Raw genomic sequence first — 22085 nt, forward strand, 5'->3', positions numbered from 1 at the left:
TGTATTAAGAAAGACAAAATGAATGTTACAACAAAAAAAAGAGTTGAAATAGTTTATTTAGAATGATTCAAATAACATCCTCAAATAAGTCAACTTGAACATTTTTTAAGGTACAAAAGAAATCAAAACATCAGTAAACCAGCTGTGTCAAAATCAAAGTTCAGATTTAATGTCAGAGTATAAACACGATATCACATGCAACCCTGAGATTCTTTTTCCTGTGGGCCAGGCACAATTTCTACTTATCTGTAGAATAGGGTATCTCCAGCATGCAGAAAGTCGCCGTTGACCACTTTTTCTCAGGGGGGCTGTTCATTATGCTGAGAGTCTTCCAAGGACTCTGCTCCTTGAGTTACTACTCACTTTTTGTGTTTGAAAGAATGGGGTTATGTCACTTCGGTGCTTGCAGGGGTTCAAAGACTTTGTGGTATACAGAGGGAATCTATTTCCTGCAGTGAAGGAAATCTCGAAGGCTTTAAGGTTGTCACAGAATAACAAAACAATTATAGCTCCGACGGCAGCATTCCCCCTGTCAAGTCTGTGCTGGCTCCCAGTGAAGCAATCCCATTAGTTCCATTTCCCTCATCATTGTAGACTGCGCCAATACTTCAAAAAGGACTGTCTGCTTTATTTTTCTGTGAGGATTACTGTCTTTATTTATATATTTATTGTCTTAATTAAGATCCCAAGTTTACATGCACAGTGTAATATCTAATATAAATGTATACATCTAATGCAAAATAAAATTTGTATTGGAGGAAAATGATAATGCAAACATTGAATCCACTTAGAAATAATATCTGAAAGAAACGTGCGCAAAGTTATGTTTATTTTCTGTCTTAACCAAAGTTTTGAGAAGAGAAGAAAAAGAAACACCTCCTTGTATTAAGCTTTAATTCCTAAGGAAAGGAATAAGCATATACCAAGAAAGAAAGGAAGCTTTTAAGTTTCTTTCTCATTTTAACATGGCATCTCAATAAACCTATCCAAACTGCTGATTCACAATCCTGAGGCAGCATTTTCAGCTGGTACTGAAAGATTCATATTCCAGAAAATCCATTCCTGGTAAATCAATGAATGACTTAAGATAAGAACTTAATACATTTTATTTATTTTTGTATCTTACATCGTTGTCAAATAAAGTCAGTTGATACATTTATATAAAAGGACATTTAGCTTTTTTTTTAAAAAGTATTGATTATAACATCAAACATGAATCAAAGAACTCCCAGAGAAGAAAAGGCAAAAATTTAAAGGCTTAATTTTTGTAGTTTTGAGTATTATATTTTTTTTGCAAACAACCTTAAAATATGTGTGTATATATGTGTATGTATATCTATCTATCTAATATGTGTGTGTATATATGTGTATGTATATCTATCTATCTAATATGTGTGTGTATATATGTCTGTCTATCTAATATGTGTGTGTATATATGTGTATGTATATCTATCTATCTAATATGTGTGTATATATGTGTATGTATATCATTCTATCTAATATATGTGTGTATATATGTGTATGTATATCTATCTACCTAATGTGTGTGCTTTTATATTCTTGTTTTTTTTTCAATTCTGATTCTGAGCATCTTAACCTGAGGGTTACATATATTTTGTAGATTTTGATTCATACCGTGAATAAAAAAAAACAAAGTTGAGACTAAATCTCATCTGGAAGGGTGAGTATAGCTAATCACATTAAAAACATTTACATCAAATAAAAATTAAACATAAATGGTCACCATGTATCTTCAAATTTCACCAGTGAATCAAATAAATATCTAATTTTTTGTTTAAACTTAAACAACATAATATGAGAGAACAATTGAAACACTGTTGGAGGTCGAGAGTCTTTCCATTTGAGTAAGATGGCTCTTCTAGCCAACAATGTAGAGAAGGCCACAACCTGTTGCGCAGGTACAGAAAAACTCTCTTTAGGAATATAAGAACATAAGCAGGAGTAAACCATCAGGGCCCATCGAGCCTGCTCTGCCATTCTTTTTTTAAAAATATTTTTAATATTATACTTTAAAAATTTTAAACCACAATACATTCCATTAATAATGAATTGTATATATGAAAATATGTGGTATATTACATAATCCCTCCCCCACTCCCTCCACAACCTTCCTCCCTCCCAAATACCCCTAAGAAAGAAAGGAGATTATCAAGTAAATATATAAATTCAAATCAACTGCCATGAAACCAAGAACCACCACCAGGACGAGTTTTTTTCAAACCAACTTGTTGTAAATATGGGCTCCATATTTTCAAAAAGTGATATTTATCAAGTAAACTATGTTATTTTTTCAAGAGGAATACAAGATCTCATTTCAATATGCCATCTCTGCATCCCCAAATCCATATCTGACTTCCACCTGCTCCGCCATTCAGTAAGATCAAGGCTGATCTGATCATTGACTCAACTCCACCTACCTGCCTTTCCCCCGAATCCCTTAATACCTTTATTTATGCAAAAATCTATCTAACTGAACCTTAAATAAGTTTAATGAAGTAGCTTCAACTGCTTCCCTGGGCAGAGAATTCCATAGATTCACTACTCTTCCATTTTATATATATTTTATATTTTTATATATTTATAACATTTTTTGCTATTTTTATATTTTGTGCTAATTTACCTTCATAATCCTTCTTTCCTTTCTTTATTTCCCGTTTAGTTCTCCTTTGTTGCCTTTTAAAGTTTTTCCAATCCTTAAGTTTCCCATTCTTCTTGGCTACTTTGTATACATGAGTTTTTAATTTTATACTTTCCTTTATTTCCTTAGTTAACCAAGGCTGACTCTTCTCTCTCTTACTGCCCTTATTTTTAATGGGAATATATTTTTGTTGAGCACTGTGAAAAATCTCTTTGAAAGTCTTCCACTGTTCTGCCAACTAGCCTGTGCGAGTCCAGTCCATGCTGACCAATTCCTCCTTCACCCTGTTGTAGTCTCCCCTGTTCAATAATACACTGGTTTTAAATCTAACTATTGCACTCTCTATCTGTATGAGAAATTTAGTCATACTATGATCACTTTTACCAAGAATGTCCCTAACTACTAGATTGTTAATTTTACATATCTCGTTGAAAAAAACTAGATTTAAAATCTAATTCTCCCTTGGTTGGTCCTCCAGATTATCATAACCAACTTGATTTTCCCAATCTATATAGAAGTTAAAGTCCCCCACAGCTGCCTTTCCATTCTTATGTTCCCCAACTATCTCTTGGTTAATTGCCTTTGCTATTGTTATTTGGTGGGTGATAGACAACTCCCACCAGTGATTTTTTTTCCCTTTACTATTCTTAATCTCTACCCAAATAGACTCATCATTCTGTTCCTTGGATCTTGTATCGTCTCTCACTATTGCTCTGACCTCATCCATAATTAAGACCGCTCCCCCACCACCTTTACCATCCTGTCTATCTTTTTGTACTATCTGATACCCTTAAAAATTTAATTCCCAATCATGCCCACCTTGCAACCATGTTTCTGTGATGGCCATTAAATCATATGCCTGGGTACTGATTTGCACCTCAAGTTCACTAACCTTGTTTCTAATACTATGGACATTCAGATAAAGTGCTCTTATGCTCATTGTCCTTTTAGAATCTAGTGGCCTCTGCATCTTTTGTTTTTGACTTTTCTGCCCTATATTTTTCTTTTCCTCTTTCCTAACTCTCTGTACCACCTTCCTCATTCTTTCTTTGAAGGTTTTCATCCCTCTGCCCCATTAGTTTAACCTTTCCCAATAGCCCTAGCAAACAATCTCCCTCTGACATTGATCCTGGCCCTGTCCAGATGTAGACCATCTGGTTTGTACTGGTCCCATCTGCCCCAGAACCAGTTCCAATGCCCCAAGAAACTGAAATCCTCTCCCCTGCACCACTGTTCAAGCCACATATTTCTACTCTGGCTGGTTCGTAGCACTGATAATAATCCTGATATTATTACTGTTGAGGTCCTACTCCTAGCTCCCTAAATTCAGCTTGTAGGACCTCATCCCACTTTCTTCCTATATCGTTGGAACCAATATGGATCATGACAGCTGGCTGTTCACCCTCCCCTTTCAGAATGTCCTGCAGCTGCTCTGAGACATCCCTGATCCTTGCAACCAAGAGGGAACGCACCATCCAGTGTGCCATGAGTGCTCTGTGATTAGTAAGGGATTACTTAAGTTGGAATGTGAGTGAGCAAAAAAAAGATTGCGAACCATTGCTCTAGACCTAATTGTCACTGAAATATTTTGCTTGAGAAAAATTGTCATTGTCCCATTCCATTTGGAGTTATGAAACCGTGCACATAACGAGTCAATTAGGTACGATTAAAACAGTAGTTTTCTTTCTTTTTTTCTTTCCACTCAACTACCACTTTAAGTACTGTAATCCCTGACAAATCACAAAGCACCTATGACGTAGGGATTACTTAAGGTGATACGTGAGTGGGTAAAAAAATAGTTTGAAAACCATTGGGTTAGATCATGGTTGAGTTAGTCTTTCATAAGCCTTTCCAGTAACCCTTAATATCCTTAAAATTTTAGTGATCTTTTCCAGTTCTCTCGTGTGTTATCCTTTTATATACAAGTCATCGTATGTCTTGTGCTTGTTGCACTCTCCCATGCATAGCCAAGTATCTGTCCATGACCTTCAGCCCGCTCCTCCTGCTTCCTATTGTCATGGTTCAAAAATTAGAAATTCTTCCAATTTCTGTAGATTTTGAAGAACTATTGCAATTCAAAGTAATAATCAGACAAGTTAAAGACGAATTAGAAATTCCACATTACGAAGATTGCTTTTGCAATGTTTATACTAATGCAGCATTTTTGCTTGTGTCAGGATTCTGAACAAGCTCGAAGGTCTGTTTTGGGTGATGGCCCCAAGCTAATGACTCATTATCATAAAGATGCAAAAACCATGTATGAAGTTTACCAACGAGGATTACACATATCAGGCAAGTTTCTACTTTCTAAATTAATTTTCATTTACAATTTGAAATAATTATCTTATGGATATTGGAAAGCTGATACTGAATTATTAATAGTAATCTTGCAACATATAAAATCCAAACAAAGTAGTCTAAGAGGTTCAATTCTTCAGAGCAGTAAGGGAATTTAGTTGTTCTGCTTTGAAGTCCAGCAGAGTTATATTTAAAAATCATGGTTGCACTCGTTCGATTCCACAAATCACATTCTAGGCAGTTACTTCACTCCTTTCTGTCTGAATTCTGGAGTCTACTAAAGCCATCAAGCTGAAGTGTACATGCATTGTTTCCAAATGTGCACACTAGAGGCTGAAATTGGATCCATTGTTGATTTTTTTCTTGAAAATGTATGAAAGAATGAGCATAACATCAAATAATTGTAAGAAGAAATTTTAAAAAATAGTAGAATAACTTGGAGATAATCTATGGAAAGAAAAATTTTAAAAATCACTCAAAATAAGTTTCCTGTACTTTCTGATCAACACCCCTCCTGACAAAAAAAAGATACATAGTTTTCATATCTTGGGAGCCACCAATTAGTGAAAGCAAACATTGTGATGAAGGGAAAGAACAAAATGAATGGAGATGCAAATGAAGGGCAGTGGCAGATTTTGATTCATAATGTTAGTTTTTAATGCTTATGTTCTTTTCTTTTGACAATCTGGACAAGCACACATGATGATCAACTGTAAGAAAAATGTCAGACTTGAGAATTTGTAAGAACAGTCAGGGTTGATTTTATTTGTAGCACAGTAAATTGGGTTGCCCAGTTACCAGCTTTCATCCTCTTCTATCTGTATTTCTCTCTGCTCATCCTAACGTCTTCATCCACCTCCTTAACTCTCCCTCCACAGTGGCTCACTAAATGTTTGATCACATTGAAAGCAATATATACAAGGCCATAGGAGCAGTAGTAATCCATTTGGCCCAGTATCCTCTGCTGATCCATTATCCCACTCAGCCTCACCCGCCTGCTTTCTCTCCATACCTTTGATACCCTGACTATTCAGATAGCTATCAATCTCTGCCTTAAATACACCCAATAACCTGGCCTCCACAGCCACCTGTCATAGGAAATTCTAGAGGTTCACCACTCTCTGGCTAAAGACACTTCTGTTTTAAATGGACACCCTTTAATCCTGAAGTTAGGCCCTCTTGTCCTTGACTCCCCTTCCATGGGAAACAACTTTGCCACATCAACTCTGTCCAGGCCTTTCAAAGTTCGAAATGAGGTTCCTGCTGCACCCCCCCCCCCCACCCCCACCCCAGTGTTCTGAAATCCAAGGAGTGTAGTCCAAGAGGTATCAAACATTTCTTCTATGCTAATTGCTTCAATCCACGATTCATTCTTGTGAATCTTCTCTGAACTTTCTCCAATGCCAGCACGTCCTTTCTTAAATAAGAGGCCCAAAACTGTACCCCATACTCAAGGTGAGGACTCACCAGTGCCTCATAAGGCCTCAACATCACATCCCTACTCTTATATCCTATTCATTCTTCTTCTTCACCACTAACTCAAGCTGGAGGTTAACCTTTAGGGTATCCTGCATGAGGGCTTCCAAATCCCTTTGAACTTCTGAAATTTGAATTTTCTGTTCTTTTATTCCTTCTATCAAAATGCATGACTGTGCACTTACCCACATTAAATTTCATTTGCTACTTCTTTTTCCCATTCTCTTATCATCTAGGTCTCTTTTCAGACTCCATTTCCTCATCTCTATCTCCACCCCACCATCTATCTTTGTTTTATCTGGAAATTTAGCCACAAAGCCATTTAATTCAGAATCCAAATCAGTAACCTACAATGTATAACATGAGAATTTATTGTCATGGACAAGTCACAAAAGTTGGTATTTTGCAGCATCGTTATAGTGTAAACATGCATGTATATTATCTAACAACAATTTTTTTTTAAGTGCTCGAGAAAGTCAGGCAGTGTCTTTAGTTCATTGATTATTCGGGAACCTGATGGCAATGGGGAAAAGGTGTCCTTGTGCTGCTGAGTATTTGTATTTGGGCTCCTGTACCTTTTTCCTGATGGTATTAGAGTGAAAAGGGCATGGTGGTGGGGGTCTTTGAGGATAGATGCTGCTTTTTTAAGACCCCGTCTCTTGTAGATGTCCTTGGTAAAGTGAAATCTGTGATGTCGCAGGCCAAGTTAACAACCTCTGGAGTTTTTCTTATCCTGAGAGTTGACACCTCCATATTATACAGTAATGCAGTCAGCCAGAATGCTGTCCGTGGTACACCTGTAGAAGTTTTCAAGAGTCTTCGGTGATGTACCAAATCTCCTCCAGTATAGCCGCTGGCAAGCTTTCTTCATAATTGGATTGACATGGAGGCTCCAGGACAGATTCTCGGAGATGTTGACACAGGAATTTGAGGTTTTTGACCCTCTCCACTATGGAGCCCGTGACTTCCTCCTTAAGTCCACAATCATCTCCTTGGTTTTGCTAATATTGAGTACAAGATTGTTGGTGCGACAATACTCAACGAGTTGATCTATCACCCACCTATACTCTTCCATATTGCCATTTGTGATTCTGCCAACAACATTGGCAAATTTGTAGATAGCATTGGAATTGTGCCTGGCCACACAGTCATGGGTGTATAATGAGAAGAGAGGTGGGCTAAGCACACATCCTGGAGGTGTGCCTGTGTTGATGATCAGTGAGGAGGAGAAGTTGCTTCCAATTCATTCTAACTGCTTTTCCGATAAGGAAGTCAAGAATCCAGTTGCAGAAGTGGGTGCAGTTGCCCAAAATTTGTGGCTTCTTGACCAGCACTGAGGGAATAATGGTATTGAAGGCCAAGGTGTAGTCAATGGAGAGCAGCTGTATGTGTGAGTTGCTGTTTTCAAGGTGATCCAGAGCTGAGTGGAGAGCCGGCGATATTGCGTCTGCTGTGGAGAGATTGTGACGATAGGTGAATTGCAATGGGCCCAGAACTTTGCTTAGATACTTCCTCTGTATGCTATCGCTCATGTGTGATGGTTCCACATCAGAGCCGAGGGCAGTGACATCTGCAGCTCACCCCATTATCAGTAATCACTTTTTAGTTTGTTGCAGTGACTCGAGTGCAGAAGGCACAATGGATTGCTGTAGAATTAGTGTTATGATTGTGTTAAAATTAGTATTGATGATTAATCATACAGCTTTAGAGAAACACTGACTAAAATCCCATCCAACTGAGCTGCATCTGCATGGTGATGCTTGGAGATGCACCTGCAGTCAATTACACCCTGCACCAAGTGATCACTCTAACTCCTGACAGATGTCCACTCTGCATATTCCTGTGAGCCAAAGCATGGCATTTGCTGAAGCTCGCACCAAATGAGAGGATTTGGGCTGACCCATGGGCATGTTGGAATCCATCTGTGGAACATGAACCCAGTGCCTAAACAACAATCTCATAAAACCCAAATTTGGTATCAATAAACTTAATGTCATGCTGAATTGGCGAGGAAATATTTTTACAATGATTTAATATCGATCCTCTATATGACGATTGAATTCTAATTGACCATGTAGTTTGTAGCAGAAGATCTGATTGCATTTTTAAGTACTAAATAATTAAAGTATTGCTTCTCTGTTTAGGTGATGGCCCTTGTTTAGGGTTCAGAAAACCAAAACAACCTTATCAATGGCTTTCTTACAAAGAGGTGAGAAAACATTATAAGAAATCATTTGAAATGAATTTTGTTTTTTCACTCATTAGGCATCTGATTAATTTCTTAACTTTACATGTGGGATTCATTGATTTATCCTTCAGTTTTTGTTGAAGCAGGAGTTTTTAATAATTTACATACATTGTTATGGAAAGCAAATAATTCTATATGCATATGACATGTTGATGATTATGTCCAGAATATTACAAACTGCATTATGAAGAATGTTTAATAATTTGGGGTTTATTGAAATTCTAAATGCCTTGTGTTGTAATAAATGGGCAGAAAAAGTCTTATGAGGTGGGAGTTTGAAGGATGATAGAGTGGGCTAGATGAATTGAGTTCATGCTTCAAGCAGAGGCTAGTGTAGTTGGGGGGGGGGAGTCATTAGTCAGAAATTTGTGCCAGCAAGAATTGGAAATGAATTAGCAATGAAGATTGGTATCGAGGCAGCTAACAATCAGAAATATGGAGGCAATCAGAAGTTCAGGGCCATTGAAGAGTTGTGTGGTTGGATTTAAGTCAATTGGCAAGGGTCATTAATTAAAAGGGTGATTCAGTGGCGTAGATGTAAGACTCATTTTTGTGGAATCCCAGCTCCTGTAACAAAGTGGTTGTAATTGTTTGAGCCTCAGATACAATGACTTGAAAGGAATATTTCTTAGGAAATTATATCAGATGTGCAAATAGAATTCTCTTGAAATGTGGCAAATGATGTGGCATTGATCATCCTTACAACAGAATCTTCAGGAGAAGCGATGACTTACTGAAATTATTTGGGGCTGTGGTGGGTCCTCACCTGAAATGAAAAGTTCATCTTTGATATCCTTGCTTTAAAAGGGATATATTTGCCAAGGAGGGAATGGAGTAAAGATTCACCAGGGATGAGCTGTACGAGGAGAGATCGAATAAACCAGATTGTAGTCAAGAGTGTTGAAAAATGAGAAATTATCTAATTGTATCTGCAAAATTCTTACAGGATTAAATAGACTGGTTTCAGGCTGACTGGTTTCCTTAGCAAAGGAGTTTTGATCCATGGGTCACAATCTTAGAATTGGTTATTGGCTATTTAAACCTGAAATGAGGAAAACATTCTTCTACTCAAAGGGTGGTGGTTCTTTTGAATTCTTTATCTGCAGGGCTGTGGAGGCTTGGTCATTGAGTCATTCAAAACACTTTTCTTCTTGGGCTTGGCTTCGCGGACGAAGATTTATGGAGGGGTAACGTCCACGTCAGCTGCAGGCTCGTTTGTGGCTGACAAGTCCGATGCGGGACGGGCAGACACGGTTGCAGGGGAAAATTGGTTGGTTGGGGTTGGGTGTTGGGTTTTTCCTCCTTTGTCTTTTGTCAGTGAGGTGGGCTCTGCGGTCTTCTTCAAAGGAGGTTGCTGCCCGCCGAACTGTGAGGTGCCAAGATGCACGGTTTGAGGCGATATCAGCCCACTGGCGGTGGTCAATGTGGCAGGCACCAAGAGATTTCTTTAGGCAGTCCTTGTACCTCTTCTTTGGTGCTCCTCTGTCTCGGTGCCCTTTTCTTGTATTTTACTTAGGCAACCAAAGGCACATCCCAATGTAAATATGGAAATAGACTCTTTTGATACACCTATTTACACTAATCCTTTCCTAACCCATTTTATTTTTTCACATTCTCTTCAGCTCCCCCTACCCCTTACCTACCCACAAAGGGCAACTTAGAGTGGCCAATCAACCTGGGTTCCAAGATATTAAAGAAATCACTAGGTGCTGGAGACAGCACCAGAAAATGATATTGAGGTAAATGATCAGCCATGCTCTTGTTGAATGATGAAGCAGAATCATAAGACAAGATGGCCTACTTCTGCTCCCAAGTTACAGGTTTTTAGTATTGAAATAAACGGCATTCTGCAATTCGACTTAATTTTCTGTGTAGAAGTTCACAATGCATACATCAATTGGTGCAAGTAATGATATTATTGCCGAATATTTTGAAATTGTTTCCAATGAAAGTAGTTCTATTATTGATTTAATTCGTCACAATGAAACTGTACATTTAGTGGGACACAGTCTTGCCTCCCAGCTCCAGCTATGCAGATTCAATCCTGGTGCCACCTTTGGAATGTGAGAGCATTGGTTTCCTCCAGGTACCCTGGCTTCCATCCACATCTCTAAACTATCTGCATTGGTAGGTTGATTGGCCACTCTAAGTTGCCCTTTGTGGGTAGGTAAGGGGTAGAACTAGGGAGAGCTGAAGAGAATGTGAAAAAAATAAAATGGGTTAGGAAAGGATTAGTGTAAATAGGTGTATCAAAAGAGTCTACTTCCATATTTACATTGGGATGTGCCTTTGGTTGCCTAAGTAAAATACAAGAAAATGGCTTTTATTCAATATATAGTCAGCACGCTCTAATCGGTTTTGTTTGGTCTGAAAGCAATATGATGGAAACAACACCATTTTCCTCACAGGTTGCAAAAAGAGCCATGGATTTAGGATCTGGGCTGCTGCAAAAAAACTGCAAGTCATCACCAGACCAATTCATAGGTGTTTTTGCACAAAACAGACCTGAGGTGAGAGATATTTGCAGCAAGTACTTTGTAGTACTTGTATTACAAAGAAACTTATTTTGATGTTTTTTTGTATGCACGAAGTTTTGTTTCTCTTTTTGTTGTTTATTTTTGTATTTTTATAATTACAACTTCTCACCAGTGGATTATTGCTGAGCTGGCATGCTATACCTACTCCATGGTGATAGTGCCACTTTATGACACACTTGGACCTGATGCCATTCGCTACATTATTAACACAGGTAAAATGAACAACACACTTCTCAAAACTATACATTGTTTATTGAACTTAAATGCCAAAAAAAAAGGTGAAATCAAAGGATCCTTGACTTCAAGGGGTTAAAAATAATCTTCTGAGTTCCAAAAATTTCCTTTACTGCAGAATCTGTAAATAATATTCCATTGAAAGACCAGTAGATTCAGACACAGGGAAAAAGAATAAAATTGAAAGTGTTTTCTATTAAAATAATGAAAATAAATAAGCAAATACTTATTTTCACTTTATTACTTGAGAGAGTTTGCTTTGGAAAATAAAATACTTCACCAAAGAAATCCACAATTCCGTAATGTTCCCATGTTATAAGAAATTGTAAAGAGTTTGGATTTATGCATTCTCTTACCTTGATTGGGTATTTTTTTAATGGCTTTGTGGAAGTGTATATTACTTGATATTTATTCATCTCTTTTGAATTTTTAGATTTCACAACAGTAATGAATTATGTGATTAGATGAAACTTGTTTATTTTTGAGACCAAATGAAAAAAGATATTGCCCCAATGTATTGGTATGCTTTCTTTAGCAGGTATTCATCAATTAAAAAATATATATATTGCCTTATTAAACTTCTTTGGAAAATTCTTGCTTTTTGGTGCCTATATTGCCAACATTCTAAATGTTCCATTGATCAATAACAGATTTAGGATGTTATTTGCTACTTTAACAATGATTCTGTGCCATTCTTCCTATTGGAAAAAAATTTGGTGGAATAAGAAAAATAAACAGTCAGATAATAGAAATAAAATTGAACATAAATACAAACACTTTGGAGAAGTACATATTGAACTGATCATCCTACAATTTTCCAATTGTGCCAAAGGTGAATTGTATTTCCCAAAGCCCTCTACTTGAATGTTATTCTTCCAGTCAAAATGTATTTATTCACGTCTGACAGGTCCACAAGATTCTATTTTCACTCCAATTGCATTTTTATATTTCTCATTAGCAAAGAAACCCCAACTTTTTTTTCTTGTATTTTTTCTCTCACTTCAGAAGAACAAAATCTACATGAAAATCATTTTATTTCACCATTTTAAAACTTGCATGAAGGAACATTTGGCAAGCATTTATCGATGAAGCTCACAAATGACACGGAAGCAAATTATAGCTTTGCATCATTTTTAAGTTACATTTTCATGATTAAATCAATGCATGGTTCTTCCCTCTACTTGAAAGTTAAAAAAAAAAGTAAAACAGTTTCAAAAAAGTTTTCAGTATATAGTGCAGGCTATGGTCTTGTTATCTGATGAAAATAATGCTTGGTTTAAAAGTCTATAAAGTACTAATAATGAAATAATGACAGCAGTTTGAAATCTAGGAATGTCTTGCTATTTCTTTTAGTTAATACACTGCAAATAGCTATTTTGTTGCATGGATTTTCTTGTATCAATATAATCCCAATGCTGTAATTTCTCTGGTTAGGTTTGAGGGACATTTGAAATGATCATCTTTAAGTCCATATTCCAAAATGCATTTTCCTAAACACTCCCAAATGCATGCTGTAGATATAGTGAAAATTATTGAGAAATGTATTACAGACTCCTCGTGGGATGCGCAGGGAGTAGAAAAGGGGTCATAAGAGATTTTACCCTTTTAGACTTCATTTTGGACTTGCTTGTACTTTTTAAAAATTGATCACATATTATGACACACCACTAATGCATGCACTTCTTTTCAAGCTGACATATCAACAGTTATCTGTGACAAAGTGGAAAAAGCCAAAGTTCTGTTGAAAAATGTGGAGAAAAAGGAGACACCAGGCTTGAAGACAATCATCTTAATGAATCCATTTGAAATGGACTTGGTTGAAATGGGAAATCACTGTGGTGTGGAAATTCTGGCCCTTCATGAGGTGGAGGTATGTGATTGAAGTCAGTCATAAGCTTAAATAATCTAAGCAGTTCTGGACATGTTTGCCATAGCTTGTATTTTCCATATTAATGCCTGGATGATCTGACAGTGCACAAGGAAAGTCTGCCTTTGTTATTTCTTTCATTACAAAATTCTCAGGACTTGGATAGAGTGGAATTTGTTAAATATGTGCAGGAAAGTTTACTCTTGGGGACAGCACTGGATGTTCTTTTGGGAAATGAGGCAGGGCAAGTGACTTAAGTGTCAATAATTGCCATCTATATTAATGGAACAGAGAGACCCGATGGTTCAGAGACATTGTTCACTGAAAGTGATGGCACAGGTGGGCAGGGTGATGAAGAAGGCCTTCATCAGTTGGGGTATTGAGGTAAACAAGAAACCTGTAGATGCTGGAGAATGAGAAAACAACACAAAAGTTCTGCAGGAGTTCAGCAGGTTATGCAGCATCCTCTTTCCTCCATTTTTTCAGCCTGTTGCCTCCTCTCCCTATCTTCTCTTTGCTACTTTCTTCTCCCTCCCACTGATACTCACCTGTCACCTGCAAGCCTGCACCCTTTTACCCCCTCCCAAACATCTTATTTGGGTAATTTCCCAATTTTCTATTTATTAATCTATCCATTTATTTAGTCATCTTTATTATTTATTTATTTTCTTGCTTATTTTAAAACATTCCTGATATTGGAGTCGGGGCCAAAATGTCAACCACTTGTTGGTTTCCATAGGTGTTGCATAACCTACTGAGTTCCTCCAACTCTTATGTATATGAGATATGACATTATGCTATGGCTATACAAGATAATGGTGAGACCACGAGGAGTATTGTGTGTTGTTACTAAGATTAGAGGGCTTGTATTATAAGGAGAAGCTTTATATCCTGAGACTTTCTCGCAAAAGCTGAGGGGTGACGTTGTAGAGTATTTAAAATCATGAAAGACATAAATAAATATTCATTATCCTTTTGCAAAGATAAGGGACTCTTAATACTAAAGGGCATGGGTTTATGGTGAAAGGAAAAAGACTTAAAAGGACCTAAGGGTCATGTTTTCTCTTAGAAACTGGTGCGTATGTAGAAAAAGTTGTCAGAGGAAGCTGAGGAGAAGGGTATAATTACAACATTTAAGATATGTGGACAGGTAAATGGATAAGGTCATCTAAGGCAGTTATACAGCACAGAAACGACATACAGATCACCAAATTGCCCATCTCAGCTAGCTCCACTTGCCTGCATTCTTTTTGTCATCCCTCTCAACTTTTCCTATCCAAGGTTTAGAGGCATGTGTGCCAAACACAGGCAAATGGGATGAATTCAGGTGGAATATTTAGTTGGCATGGGTGAGGTAGATCGATTGGCCAGTTTCATGCTGTAAAACTTGAAAATATTATGGCTCTAATTGGGCCATAATGTCAGGCTGTTTCTTTGCTTAGTCCTCCAGTGGCTGTGCTTTTCAAAATAGTATCCTCTTCAACAATTTTGCATTGAAGTTTAAGGTTTTGAGAGGCTATATGAAACAAGTTAAAATTTCTGATGTAACTTCTCCAGTCTTTGCCTCTTCATTTTGCTTCAGCAGTGTTTTTTCTCCACAGAAAACTGACTTAACCAGAGCAACAAAAAATGTCCAAAGGTGGAGTGAATTTTTGGAAGATCATGTAGGAAAAAGAGAAGAGGAGTAATGTCTTCAGGCCCAATCCTCAAATATATTAATGGAGCCATGTGCCCTCATTGATTTTATGTAATTAGACTGCTTGGCCCAGAGAATTGAAGGTCAATGTTGCTCTGCTTCTTGGCATCTGAATCATTTCGGACAAGTTCTGTAAAAGTTGTCATATGTGACAGTTAATGGCTTCCCACTGCATTGTGAGATCAAATGAAATTCTATGCACTCCCAGTCATTTTCAGAAAATGTTTAGATTTTTTAGATTTCGACATACAGGTCACTTCAGCTCACGAGTCTATGCTGCTCAATAACACCCAATTAACCTACAGCACCTAAGATGTTTGAAACATACCGGGGGTTGTATCCAGCAAATATATAGACAATGATATCAAGTTTCAAATATGACATGGTTGACAGCACAAAACAAAAATATATGGAATTTTGTTTTAATTTCCATAAACTTGGTGGTGTATCCTGGAGCAGTTTCAAGGATGATGGGTGTGATCTCATAACATCAAGATTAGGATAGAGAATGGGATGGTCTGCTTTATTTTTAAACCAGTAAGTGTACAATGCTGATACTGGGTACTGATGTAAAACACAATCCAATCTCTTAGTTTAAATTGTTTTTAAGCATCTTGTGGAAATAGTAATGTGTACTCATGAATTCTTTGTAAATCATTCTGATGCCCAACAAGGATATATTCAAGGATAAATTCCTTAAATAAAAAATGAAATTACAAAATCACACTTTTTGGAATTGTTGTGGTTTGAAAATTAAATACTGATTGAAAATTTTTCCTTGAAAGACCAGCTATCAGAAATCAAAGGTCATTTTCACGTGAAATCCAAGTCCAATTTTTCACTCTGAGGTTACCTTCTTCTCTTCTTGCTTTCAGGACCTCGGAAAAAGTAATAGGCAAGCTCCTGTGGTGAGTGAAGCAATAAAGCTATTTTGTTTCTTGGAACATTCCAAAAGCATATTCAGAACATAGGTAACAATAACTTGGGAAAGGACGGATACAGAGCATGTCCAGACAAGTGGGCAGTTGAAATATATAGCCCTTGTGGTTAAAGGGAAGAAGGGATATGGAGAGATAGTTGTTTGATCTGTGTGAATGATAGTGAAGGGTTGGATGGACTACTACCGCAGCTATTTTCTATGATTCTATCAAAACAAACATCATGGGCTGAAGGGCCTGTTTCTGTACTGTTCTGTGAAATGGTCAACACTGGCTACCAGCATTGATATGCACATGTTTTTTCCTCTTGTTTTCAGCATGTATTTTCTTCTTCTATTACTTGCAGTTCTCCTGGGTTCCTTCATTATTATTTCTTTTTACACTCAGCCTCCACGACCTGAAGATCTATCAATTGTCTGTTTTACTAGTGGAACAACTGGTATGTACCACTTAGAATTATTTAATGATGTTGATCGCTTATGAACTTGATATTCTTGCCCATGTCCATTTTGGCAGAGAAACTGCTGCTTCGCTAGGAAAACATGTACACGAGTGGTAAGTATACAGAGATTGGGGAGAGATTTTCCCATCATCTGTACTTTACCTTTTGGAATCGTTCTTGTTGTAGGTAGTGGGTGTTGTAAAACAATGGTTATGTTGATGAACTTTCATCCAAAAGCCAGTAAAATTAGTTCATACCCACCTTTACTGTTAGAGAATTTAAATTCATGGGAATTAAATATTTTTGACATTAAAGGACTGGTATCCATAATGGTAGCCATGAAGCTACTTGATTGTCATTACAAACCCATCTAACTTGCTCCTGTTCTTCCTTCCTCTGTTGGCCTACTCTCTCTCTGACCTGTATGGATTTTTAACTGCTTCCTCAGTGCCAGTAGTTAGGGTGGGGGATTCAAATTGTTGTCACATTAATTAATTATTGGGTTCATAGTAGTTTCACACAGACAGAACTGCCCAGATGATCTATCTGTAATAATACTCAGTATCTGTTTCTCATCCCACACTTGCTAAAATTACTTCCAAAATTTCTGTTTTTATTTTAGATTTCCAACTTCTGTGGATTTTTATTTAATTTCATGATTTATCTGGTGACGTTGGTTGCTCACGAGTATGAACTGAATCATCTTCATCTAAATCCTTGACACTGTTATTTTGATAGCATGCAGACAGAGTATGGAGTTGAGAAAGTGGTCTGGGTAGAGGACAGAGCTTTGAGTGTGGGTTGAGTATTGATGCTGAAAATCAGGATCGTGGGCTGGGTCTACTGCAGATGACAGGTGTTGGGAATATGGGATGGGTTTGTTGCTGGAGCTTGAAATGAGAAATGTGGGAAGGTCTGTATCTGCAGCTGTGGGGAGGGAGAAGTGGGCAAAAGCTTCTGTGCCAGAGCCTATACAAGTATTTGTGTGTGTCCATGAGTGAACGAGTGCACTAATGCAGGACGGCAGCTCCATATTTTCCCATCTTGTTTTATGAGCTTTAATAGCTGTTCAGGAAACCCTGGGCTCCCATCAGCCTGGTCGTCCATGCCTCTGGATCAAGGCTTCATTCTTTGAAACCATGTGGCAGTAGGTGTGGTATGACTACCTCATTAGGGGGAAAAAAATGCATAGACAAGTTCCAATCCACAATATTCATGTTGTGCACCTGGATAAATTGACAGACAATCCCAACATTAAAAGACCAAGACACTACATTGGTTTTAAAGTTCAGGAACTCGAGTGCTCTGGTACCAATGTTGCCACATCGAGTGGAAAACCAAAACAGGAAATTAATAAAGAAAAAGGCAATGAATAATTTTCTTCTGGGTAACATTTATCTGGAGAGACAAGCCAAAAGAGGAATTTTGTCTTCAGGGGGAGGAGCATAGGCAGGATAATAAGTGGATGAAGGAGGGAAGACATGAGAAAATGGGGGGAGGGGGGCAGAATACCTCTGTGAACAGAGAAGGAAGGCAGAGAGCTGAATTTTTCACGCTTAACTGTGACAAAGCAGTCTTGCCAAACAGAGCTTCAGGAGTTAACAAATCCCCACAGTTTATGCATTGCCCTGAACTAGAAATCCTGCCACACTGAGAGCTTGGCACACTTTGCAGATGCTAAGGTATAAAAGGCAACTGTGAAGAGCCTGTTGTTTCCCATTCAAGTCTAGTGTTATGAGAATGACAAGAGAGTGAGGTGCTAATTAACTGTAAGTGGAAGACATTCTTGTATTAGAAGATCTTGTATTTGAAGACCAGGGTATAGCAGTATCTCTATTAGTAGAAGAAAACATGTGACCTAAGGAACAGGTGGTGGATGGAGAGAGGGTGCAGGAGGCTCAGCAACCATGACATGGAAAGGGTCTAAAAGCTATCTACAACCCAAAAACCAAAGATAGGGGTGAAACCACAGGCATAGAACTACATAGACAAGAAGGAAAACTTTGAAAGTCTCCTCAACTGTACTCTCCTTGGTGTGAATATCTTTGACTCCATCCCACTGTGAATCCAACACCTAAAACAGGTTAGAGGCTTCTGAGCATTTTTAAGGAAAATAACCAGAAGGTTACACATCAATATTTATTACAGTTGGTGCATTTTACCAACTTTGGCCTGGAATTGAGTACCACATAGTCAGCTGTTGGTGAGGAAACAACCCAAGGGTAGAAATTGATCCTTTGATATCAGTGGAACCAAATTACAGGAGTACACACATAATTAAACTATTAAATTCAATGTTAAGAACCTGTAATCAAAGGCAAATTTCAATCCCTTGAAGTTTTTAGCTTATTTTAATATTCATTTATGCTCTTACTTACAACAAACTAATTAAGGAAAAAAAAGATGGAGGACCTATGAAGTAGAAGAGCATCTTTACAAGGTGTGTGAGGCTGGATAAGCAAGGAGGTGTATTAAGGGACAGATTGTGTGGATGGGTTCTGGGCTATGTCAGGTGGTACAGTGATCAGGATAGACATGTGATAATTGTCAGAGCAAACCTATTTGGAGGGAGGGGAGGGGCGGTCTGCAAGTTCCCGTGGGTCATTGGTGGTCTTGTTGGTTTATCTTTTCCATCCCTTCTGAAAATAATTTTTCATTTTGCAAGTTTCAATTTGAGGTGATTGTTTTAACATGAAGGCTGAGAAGAATTTAACTGAAGCATCCCCAATTATTTTTATTACCTTATGTTAAGGTCCTGGTGAAGAAATTATCGAGTTTTCTTTAGAGCCATGGAAATTTAGGGCGTAATAGGGGGTCAATCAGTCCATGTTAATTTCAGCACAAAAAAAGGTTTTCTATTTTCTTTCTTTCTTTCATGACCTTATTCTTCACGTTATAATTATGTTATACTTTAATTATCATAATTAGTTTGACCATGTGTGTTTCTTTTCAGGAAATCCTAAAGGGGCCATGCTTACACATGGGAATGTGGTAGCTGATTTTTCAGGCTTTTTGAAAGTTACAGAGGTGAATATAAACATGAAAATTGGTTTGGCTGCAAGTAAAATATACAACGCTTTTTATATTGGAGATATTATTTTCATTCCTATTCTTATAAAATGAAAATGATGAAAATTGTGAGAAAATGTAAATTATTTTGATTTGAGGAATTTCTTAAGATGAATTAAAAGAAGATTACATTTTAATTATTGAATTCAAATCTATGTAATTTCAGCCATATATAAAGGTATAACTTCCAAAACAATTCATTAGGTTTAACTGATATTGATTTGAACTTTTTTATGTCCTGTGAACATGTTGAGTTTGCTTTTTAAATAGTAAAGATTGCTGATGTGGTTAGGAAACCCATCTTGATAAGATTGAAATTGTGAAATTAAGAAATGCAACTGTAGAAAAGTAACTGTTATTAGCCAATCACTCTTGCCTGGAAAACTCAGCTAGTTGGTTACTTTTTAGAGTTCTTGTGCCAAACATGCCCCTATGACATTGATACATCGAGAGTTCTGGCATTTTGATTCAACAGCAATGATGATGTATGTCCAAATGTTCACACTGGGGACAGAGATTAAACAGAATTTGAAATATTAGTTAGCCTTTTCACACTGCGAGTGAACGGTGACCATTCTTGGACCTGGGTGAAATTCCCACGAAGGCAGGTCCTTCCAGGCCTTTCACACCAAGGTTCAAATTCCCCAAAATTTGCCCAGCAATTTAGGAGATCCCACCTCCAGCAATGATGCATTACTCACTGAGGCTACTCTAACCAGAGTTCTCAGGATCTTGGAATTGGACCTTTATGTCGCTCCCCATTATTCATTCAAAACGACCGTCAATGATACATGAACTGGACATGGGGTGCCTGGAAAACTCAGCTAGTTGGTTACATTAATGATTAATGTGATAATCATTATCACATTAACACGTATCTTTAAAGCATTTCTTTACCAGTTCTCCAATCAGTGTTGAATGAGATTCAGATTTGGCGATATGATCCAAATGTTTAATGAAACCTCCCTGGCTGTCTGTCGCTTCCTTCTTCTCCCTCCCCCCACCCCCCCCCCCACCCCTCAACTTGGGTAGGGCTTGTACTGACAATAACCACACCAGCAGTGTGAGTATAAGACAGCTTTAATAAACTAATATGTACATGAAGAGTTCTTGTCTCTCTGCAAGACGAACCTGGAAGGCTAGACTGTAGCTCTGGACTGCCCTAGTGGTGTAATTACATATCACCACATTCACCCCCCATTAAAAAAAATGTTATTCCCCCCCCCCCACCCCCCGTCCTCCTTCCCTTGTTTGTAAGTTCATAAGTCCAAATTTTTTGTGGCTTCTGTTGCCTTCTGGACTTCCTCGGTAGTGGTATAGGGGTGGGGAGTGCAGTCTGCCTTTCAGCCTTTCTTGGTGGAGGTGTGGGAGTGGGAAGTACTAGATGGCCTGTGGCCTTGTGGGCTGGGGATCCTCTTCTATGGGATTAGGTTCTGCCATCAAGTCTAGGGTGGTGATATTTTGTGGGGTGGGCATACCCAGGGTCCTGATTTCCAGGGTGGGTGGTATGGTCTTCTGGGGTTACTCAATGGATGACTGTTCTAGTGACTGCTGCTGCACTCCTTGTTGATCCGTAGACATCTGTGTTTCCTCCGCATTCACACATCCAGCCGGCGCGAGATCCTTGGTGGCCACCAAATCTTCTCTTCCATCTGGGAATGTGACAAAGGTGTACTGAGGGTTCACGTGCCTCAACTCCATTTGATGTGGTGATATGTAATTACACCACTAGGACACCAGGGGTCATCCCAGTGACCTTGTTTATAAAGTACTCCAGAGCTACAGTCTATCCTTCCAGGTTCATCTTGCAGAGAGACAAGATCTCTTCGTGTACATATTAGTTTATTAAATTGTCCTGACAATAACCACACCAGCAGTGCGAGTCAAAGATAGCTTTAATAAACTAATATGTACACAAAGAGGTCTTGTCTCTCTGCAAGATGAACCTGGAAGGCTAGACTGTAGCTCTGGACTGCTTTATATACAAGGACCCCTGGTGACCTAGTGGTGTAATTACATATCACCACAGGGCTGGGTAATTTTCTCGGGCCAACATTTTCACACTGCAGTTCATAGAAGGATTTCTGTGAAAATGTCCCAGGAATCCCCATTTTACATGACAGTGTGAAAAGGCCTACTGAGTTTAGGCTACTTTCATGTTTGTCTCCTTAAATGTGAATGAAACTGCAAGAACAGGGTCAGGGTGCATCAGTCTGGAGATGAATGGTGCAAGAAGGAATCAAAATATTTTCAACTCAGAATTGCCAGTAATTCTTCAGTAAGTTTTCATCAGTAAATGGTTTTGCCTTTTGAAAACTGATTTCCAACTCTTCATGTTGCTTCAAATGTTCAACATTCCTTTTGAAATGACATCCTTTAAGAAAGTTATTTTTCTTACAATTTCTCAGAAACATTATAAAATGGACAAATCCTTGGAAACTAAAAAAAAAATTAATCAGGTTTTAACAAATTAATTATTAATAAACTTTAATTTTACTGATCAGAGGAGGCTTCTTAATGTTATTTCCTTAGAAGGCTGTTGCTTCTTCTTTGGCTTGGCTTCGCGGACGAAGATTTATGGAGGGGGTAAATGCTTAATGCTTCACAGTTAACTGATCTTA

At 37.9% G+C, this 22085-nt stretch overlaps 1 protein-coding gene across 10 annotated transcripts in view; it reads left to right on the forward strand.

Moving 5' to 3' along the window:
- Positions 1–22085, forward strand: part of LOC138743253 (long-chain-fatty-acid--CoA ligase 6-like) — a 121457-nt gene that overhangs the window by 68008 nt on the left and 31364 nt on the right. For all 10 annotated transcript variants that reach the window (XM_069898233.1, XM_069898235.1, XM_069898236.1 and 7 more), the window contains 8 exons: positions 4837–4951; positions 8578–8642; positions 11090–11191; positions 11331–11430; positions 13144–13322; positions 15891–15923; positions 16341–16392; positions 19349–19422. In XM_069898233.1, the coding sequence (XP_069754334.1) occupies positions 4837–4951; positions 8578–8642; positions 11090–11191; positions 11331–11430; positions 13144–13322; positions 15891–15923; positions 16341–16392; positions 19349–19422 (720 nt within the window). The remainder of the gene's footprint in view (positions 1–4836; positions 4952–8577; positions 8643–11089; positions 11192–11330; positions 11431–13143; positions 13323–15890; positions 15924–16340; positions 16393–19348; positions 19423–22085) is intronic.

This window comes from Narcine bancroftii, chromosome 9, assembly GCF_036971445.1.
Source record: "Narcine bancroftii isolate sNarBan1 chromosome 9, sNarBan1.hap1, whole genome shotgun sequence".
NCBI classification, from domain to species: domain Eukaryota; kingdom Metazoa; phylum Chordata; class Chondrichthyes; order Torpediniformes; family Narcinidae; genus Narcine; species Narcine bancroftii.